This window comes from Montipora foliosa, chromosome 13 (assembly GCF_036669935.1).
Source record: "Montipora foliosa isolate CH-2021 chromosome 13, ASM3666993v2, whole genome shotgun sequence".
In the NCBI taxonomy this organism is placed as follows: domain Eukaryota; kingdom Metazoa; phylum Cnidaria; class Anthozoa; order Scleractinia; family Acroporidae; genus Montipora; species Montipora foliosa.
The window spans coordinates 19,006,196-19,013,695 of NC_090881.1; the positions used below are offsets into that span (position 1 = coordinate 19,006,196).

Here is a 7,500-nt window from a genome sequence, read left to right on the forward strand (position 1 = left end):
GGCAACCCAGTAAAAAATATTGAGAACACGCAACTTCATCGCTCAAACTTGCGCAATTCTGTCCCACATCATATTGACCTTCGTCTCCACATTGAAAAAAATGCGTAAATTATTTGCGGCTAGATTGATTTCTATGAAATTTGAAAGGATGATTGCTAACGAATAGAGGAAGATTTTTAACAATAACTAAAAATTCCAGTGTTGTGCATGAGAATTCGACTAAGAGGTAAATGCCAACTTAATTTGTTGCGTGCGTGGCAATTTTTGTGTTATGATTGTTATGCAAGTATTGAGAGAGACTATTACATTCCATAAAAATATGTTAACCTGAAAGATCAATAAATAATCCTTATTTTCAGCTTTCATTTGGACAAAAAAGATGCAACACTTAGCGAGAAATAATGTGAAATGAATAGGTTTGAAAAAATATTTCGCGGGAAATGGGCTCGGCCTGAAAAAGAGTTAGCACTCTTCTATCCATATTAACATACCAGCAGTTTGAGCTATCTAAGAGAGCTGCAGCAGTCGAGTGAAGTCTACGAAAGCCGAATTGATGATCCCAAAGAATATTATTAGATGTAAGGTACTCATACACTTGTTCCTAGATAATTTTTTTCCATTATTTTGCTTTTTCTGGCAAGATAGAGATCGGTCTGTAATTATCTGGTGCAGTTTTTGGCCCTTTTTTGAAACTGAGAGGGAAGACCCTGGCTATTTTTCAATGGCCAGGGAAGCTGCTTGAGACCATGGCGTTTTTCAATACATATGTTTATGATGGAGAAATAGCATAAGCCGCAATTTTCAAAAAAATTCCAGAGATTTTGTCAATGCCTGTGGCTTCCGAGTTTGAAAGGCTCTTCAAAAGCTTGAGATTTTTGCCGTTAGACACAAGCAGTGTGACAAACTGGAGTAACAGGGCTTCACATACTGCTCAAATGAAGCAAATGAAACAGTAAACTAACGACAGACAATGCTTTTTTAAATGTAAGGAAACTTAAAAGAAAACATGATATTTACGTGACTTTGGAGTTTATGACACATTATCTTTTCTTGTAATCTCTTTTTCAAAACCGTTTTGTCTCCAAAGCATTGATTATCTAATTTCTACGACGGAATGGCTTCTGATGAATTGATGCCCAATGTTACAAAAGTTGTCAAACTTAGTTTAGAACTATATCAGAACTATGATATGCATCGCATCAGCTTCCATGCTCTTTTAGAGTTCCTGAATTAGATGTTGACAAGAACTTTTTTCTCACCTTGATTAGCAAGTGTTTTGCTCTTAAGGCAAGCCAGCCAAAAAAAGCAGATAACCGGCAAGTGGAGAACATAAGGGCGACAGCGTCTCATGTTTGGAGTATCAGACACCATAACGTTTGCCGACCTTATACAAGTTAGGATCTCTTTTGAAGGCATCATTTATTCATTGGCCTCACGGGCAGTGGCAATTAAAGAAATGGCAGGTGGCTAGTCCTACTGGAAAAAATGGAAGGAAAGGAACTTTATTTAAGTGTCTAGTCATTCTAGCGCTGAATCACTAATTGCGGACACTGTAAACTGAATTTAAATATTAACACAAATAAAGTCAGATGTTGGTTTTTGAGGAGAGGCGATAACCGGAGTACCCGGAGAAAAACGTCTAGGTGCAGAGTAGGGAAAAAATAGATTCTTATTAAAAAAGAGACTCAGTGTAAGCGTATGAAGGGTTATTAGGGTCATTATTCAATATTCAATTCGGTTATAACGAAGTAATAAATTATGTTTTGACAATGTACATTATGTTTTCCTTTTTCGAGTTATGTTCAGCAATTCGCTGAATTATGTTTTGGGAATTCAAATTATATTTTCCAGCTTCAAATTATGTTCGGAAGGCTTCTGAATTATGTTTTGACAATGTAAATTCGAATTGTGCTCGGCGAACCGCAGAAGGCATGACTCTTCGAATTATGTTCGACTAAAATGAACTGGTGCCTTCGCAGTAGGAGAACAACAAGGAACCCTGGGCCGAGAAAGTTTCCCGGCTTTTCTAATTTATGCTAATAACTAGTAATAGCTATCGCTAAGTGCCAACGAAACAGTCAATATAATACATAGTTTGCAGATTTGTATTACAGTTCCAAAACACCCAACAGTAGTTGTAATTTTTTTTTCGAAAATGCTGCAACTTAACTTATCTAGTTATCAACTAGTGGTAACCACAGGTTAGAAAATGCGGGCCTGAATGCACTTGAAGAGCTTTTAAGATTAGGAAAATAACACAAACAGCGGTGATAAACATTGTATTCCAACGCATTTTTATAAAACTTGACGTTTCGTATGCTAGTCAACACACATTTTCAAAAGTGACCGTTACAATTTTTAAAAACTATATATATATATCGTAAACAATAGGGTACGATACGATATATATATAGTTTTTAAAAATTGTAACGGTCACTTTTGAAAATGTGTGTTGACTAGCATACGAAACGTCAAGTTTTATAAAAATGCGTTGGAATACAACGTTTATCACCGCTGTTTGTGTTATTTTCCTAATGAAGCTACGATGGCCTAAGAACAAGAGTTTATACGAAGCTTTTAAGATGTTGGGAATGGACAGAAAAGATAGTAATAAGAGCATGTGTATTTTGAAATTGGATGTTTTTAGATATTTTGCCTGAAGTTGTCATAGCTGTTTTACATGTAGTTGAGATGTATTTGAGTGGCTGTTGAATAAGTGACCAAGTTTTTTGGTAGAACACAATAATATTTATTGAAAAGTACAAATATGAAGATAAGTTTTAATGTAGTAAAGTTTTTAAGTACTGCAAACATGAACGGGTTCTAATCTACTAGTAACATAAGTGTTATTGTAATAAACGTTTTGGAGAATTGAAAATGTCAATGGTTTTCAAAAAGTCCAACATACGCTTAGTGAAAAAAAGACTTAATAACTGCAACGTTAACGGGTTTTAAACTATATAACCAACTGTTATATTAACATATGTATTACTGAAATTGGATGTTTTTAGATATTTTGCCAGAAGTTCTCATAGCCGTTTTACATGTAGTTGAGATGTATTTGAGTGGCTGTTGAATAAGTGACCAAATTTTTTGGTAGAACACAGTAATATTTATTGAAAAGTACAAATATGAAGATAAGTCTTAATGTAGTAAAGTTTTTAAGTACTACAAACATGAACGGGTTCTAATCTACTAGTAACATAAGTGTTATTGTAATAAACGTTTTGGAGAATTGAAAATGTCAATGGTTTTCAAAAAGTCCAACATAGGCTTAGTGAAAAAAAGACTTAATAACTGCAACGTTAACGGGTTTTAGACTATATAACCACAAGTTTTCGTAAAGGTTTCTAGAACTCGAAATGTCAGTGGGTTTTAAAACCGCCAACATTTACACAAGTTTCAATGAAATAAAAGTTTCAAGGAATGTCAATGGCTTCTAATGGATTATTAACATATGTATTACTGTGATAAGTTTAGAGAACTGCAAAATAATGTCAATATGCTCTTAAAAGTCCAACTGATTAACATTAGGTTTTTGCATTGGTGACACTGAGTGCACAAAACCAGGTGGAGTATCTGCAAAAATAAACACACAAAAAAAGACAACTGAAGTAAATTAAATTGGAAGATTTGGAAAATTAGTTTACATATTCTTGTGAAGTGGGAAAAATAACAATTAGAGTACAAACCTTTTCGCTTTGATGCCATGGATCTGTGAATGTGAGAGCACTGGAAAACAAAAAGAAAAAAATTACAAAATTTCTCCTACTAATTACAAGTTGTTTTTAGCAATTGATATAATATCGTTTTGAGAAAGTTATCTTTACATAATTATGGTAATAATTAACTTATGAAATGTTTACAATGTATTTACATGCAAAAAGTTGTTTGTTTAGTGTATCATGAGAGAAAGGAGTGAAATTTGAGTCAGTTACATGTGATAATCTGCCCAATATACTCAGTTTTAGGATTACTTTGAACAAGGCAGTGTGAATTACAATGTTAATCTTGGCAAAACTGTGCCGTCGTTTGATTCGACTCGTGGGCTAAGACAACTAGGTGACCAAACTGGGTCAAGACGCCAAAAAATCATTTTGCCTGTTATGCTTTGAGATAAATGAGACATCTGCGGCAGAAGACTTGGAAAACTTCGCCATGTTTTCCGTACAGAGAGTGTTCTATACTTCAGCTCCGTGATCGTGAATCGAAACATGTCAAACGGCTCCTTCAAAAAGATTTAACCGCCCACAACAATAATCAGTATTCAATATAACATAACTAACCTTACAAAATAACCCGCAGCTAATCCAATTACGTTCGAAGTCCTCGAAGCTCGCCTCAACAACGTCAGCACGTTCGAAGTCCTCGAAACTCGCCTCAACAACGTCAGCAAAACGTCCTTCGATTCCTGTGACAGAAGCTTCTATCCCATGTGACAAACTGTTATAATTGACACATTTTTCGCATTCTGATCGTTCTTAGTTGCAGAACAAAATTTCGATTTCCGGTTTCAGCGTCCCTGTTATAAACGTAGCGCGCACGCGTAATACGCAATCCGCTGGTCACTGTCAAGATTAGGGTTGCGGGCCTCTCTTGGGCCCGCAATAATACAATTATAGAAATTGCACCCTCTGTATCTCCAACAACAATGTAGATGTCAACGTGTTTTGCAATAATATGGAAAGTACTGCTATAATTTTTGCACGGCCGTAATTTTAACAGGAATATAAAATAATTAAGTTGAATAAAATCAGTGCCATGTAAAAAAATCGCCAAAGCGTTTTCCGACTTTTCAGTGTGGAGCATGTAACAGGGAATCAAACTCTCTCGCACATGAAAGTTGTTTCACTTGTAGAATTTCTATTTTGCAAGACACAGCCATGAATTACAAGTCAAATTGATCGCTTAATTGTGTACTTTGCAGACAAGATATCTTCTTTGAAAATTAAATTAAATTGTTCACGACTCAATGGTTACAAAACGAGAAACAACGGGCGCCGTGATCAAGTTACCGTGGCATGTTTACTCGCGAAACAGTAAAGCACCCGTGTCAAATGATTCCAAGATACCAGGTTTTTGTTTTTGTCAGTTTTCTTTTCTTTTAAGTGTTATTTTTTGACAAGAAATGTGCGAATTCAACACAAAGATCACAATCGCTCAACTCTTGAGGTTGACCATTGTTTCTGGAAAGTCAAAAATTTACTCTCCAAGACGAGGTTATTTATCACCAGGTAATTCAATCGTTTTGGTAATAGCAGCTTTTTTGTTATTCATCAGCGTCACAATCTTTTGCCGATTTTGGGGGTCATTTTGTTGAAACTCAAGCACGCTTCCAACAGAACTGTTTGTTTTCGTGACTTATGCGTTACCACAAAAATTCTCCCCGTATCACATTTCAACACATGCATGCAAATTTGCTAAGCTCGAAAATTACACAACATGATAAATTTACAAAAGCTGGAAATTTCACAGAAATATTTTCCAGCGAAACATTTATTGAAGCAAGAAACCCTTCCTATTTCAGTTGCGTGCGTGCAACACACAATCACAAAGCATATGCAATCAAATAAATTTCTGACAGTTCACATCAAGCCCTTTTCGAAAGAACCTTGACCGTACATAATAAAGCACAAAAGAGACAACAAGCTTTCATTCAAATAATTTTTCACTGTGACATTTCCAATTTTTTTAACCTTTGCAGAGTTGAGTACAAAATGAATGTTACTTGCCAGACAAACAGGCAACTTTTAAATAGATGCGACTTCAGTAAACACTGTGAGACACACAACAGAGATGACAGATCTACTTGTGGTGTTGGATTCCTTCTCTGTCTTTGTTGCACCCGTAAGTTACCAGGGAAATTTCCATTGGTTTCAGTGTTGTACGTAACACCACCTTGGCGAAATATTAGAAGTACAGCTCATTTTGATTTCGGCTCGACGGGCGAAAGATTCACGCTGTCGAAGTCCATTACTCGTCGCTTTTAAGATTCCAGATCTTTATGTTTCACCGCCTGTCTTGACGTTCCATTCTTGAGCTCCATATGGATGCATTTTCTTTAAAGATGCACTAAAACGCTATTCGCGTTACAATGACTTTCGACGCCATTACAGGTTAATTGTGCAGAGCAAGCTACGTATTACCCCAGCCCCCTCAAACCTAACAAAATACGCACAGAAGACTCTATGCACAAAGACACCACTTAGCAGGGGAGTGACAGGCAAGACTTTTCCCGACACGGAAAAAATAACAAAAGTAACAAAAAAACCCACGAAATTAAACACAGATTCCGACTGGGTTTGCCATGATGGCAACCCAGTAAAAACCAAAAAAAAAAAAAACACGAGCAAAAAAAAACCCACGAAATAAAACAGAGATTCCGACTGGGTTTGGCAACCCAGTTAAAAAAAAACAAAAAGAAACCCACGAAATGAAGCCCAGATTCCGACTGGGTTTGGCAACCCTGTAAAAAATATTGAGAACGTGTTACACACGCAACTTCATCGCTCAAACTTGCGCAATTTTGCCCCACATCATATATTGACCTTTCGTCTCCACATTGAAAAATATGCGTAAATTATTTGCGGCTGGATTGATTTCTCTGAAATTTGAAAGGATGATTGCTAACGAATAGAGAAAGATTTTTTACAGTAACTAAAAATTCCAGTGTTGTGCATGAGAATTCGACGAAGAGGTAAATGCCAACTTAATTTGTTGCGTGCGTGGCAATTTTTGTGTTATGATTGTTATGCAAATATTGAAAGAGACTATTACATTCCATAAAAATATGTTAACCTGAAAGATCAATAAATAATCTTTATTTTCAGCTTTCATTTGGACAAAAAAGATGCAACACTTAGCGAGAAATAATATGAAATGAATAGGTTTGAAAAAATATTTCGCGGGAAATTGGCTCGGCCTGAAAAAGAGTTAGCACTCTTCTATCCATATTAACATACCAGCAGTTTGAGCTATCTAAGGGCCCGTACGCACTAGGCTGACAAAATTTGTTTCGCTCAACCAAACATCTCAACAAAAATTGTCCCCGCCAAATTTTCAATTTGGTAATCGTGGCCGCACTTAAAAACCTTTTTTTTAGATCATGCCGTGAAAATCGTAAAATGTGTATAGTTTTCACGCCTGACAAAAATTTGTCCTGCCCTGAGGCAGGACGACGGCGTCTTTGAAGTTTGGTAAGCCTTGACAAAATTTGGTAGATCTAAAATTCACCGGGCGTACTTGTCTCAGCGAACTGGTGACAGATTTTTTCGCAAAATAAACAAAAATTTTCCCAGTGCGTCCGGGCCCTAAGAGGGCTGCAGCAGTTGAGTGAAGTCTACGAAAGCCGAATTGATGATCCCAAAGAATATTATTAGATGTAAGGTACTCATACACTTGTTCGTAGATAATTTTTTTCCATTATTTTGCTTTTTCTGGCAAGATAGAGATCGGTCTGTAATTATCTGGTGCAGTTTTTGGTCCTTTTTTGAAACTGAG

At 36.2% G+C, this 7,500-nt stretch overlaps 2 protein-coding genes and 1 long non-coding RNA gene across 3 annotated transcripts in view; all 3 read right to left on the reverse strand.

The window, feature by feature from the left end:
* Positions 1-1,400, reverse strand: part of LOC137983442 (neurogenic locus notch homolog protein 1-like) — a 7,856-nt gene extending 6,456 nt beyond the window's left edge. Inside the window, exon 1 of the mRNA XM_068830629.1 lies at positions 1,260-1,400. Within this exon, the coding sequence (XP_068686730.1) occupies positions 1,260-1,371 (112 nt within the window). The 5' untranslated portion in view covers positions 1,372-1,400. The remainder of the gene's footprint in view (positions 1-1,259) is intronic.
* Positions 1-7,500, reverse strand: part of LOC137981811 (protein kinase C-binding protein NELL2-like) — a 91,662-nt gene that overhangs the window by 47,325 nt on the left and 36,837 nt on the right. The window lies entirely within an intron of this gene.
* On the reverse strand, positions 3,117-4,491 carry LOC137984080 (uncharacterized). Its single transcript, XR_011119076.1, has 3 exons — positions 4,287-4,491; positions 3,693-3,732; positions 3,117-3,579 (listed from the first exon to the last, which is right to left on the reverse strand). It is a non-coding gene; the product is annotated as an uncharacterized lncRNA (long non-coding RNA).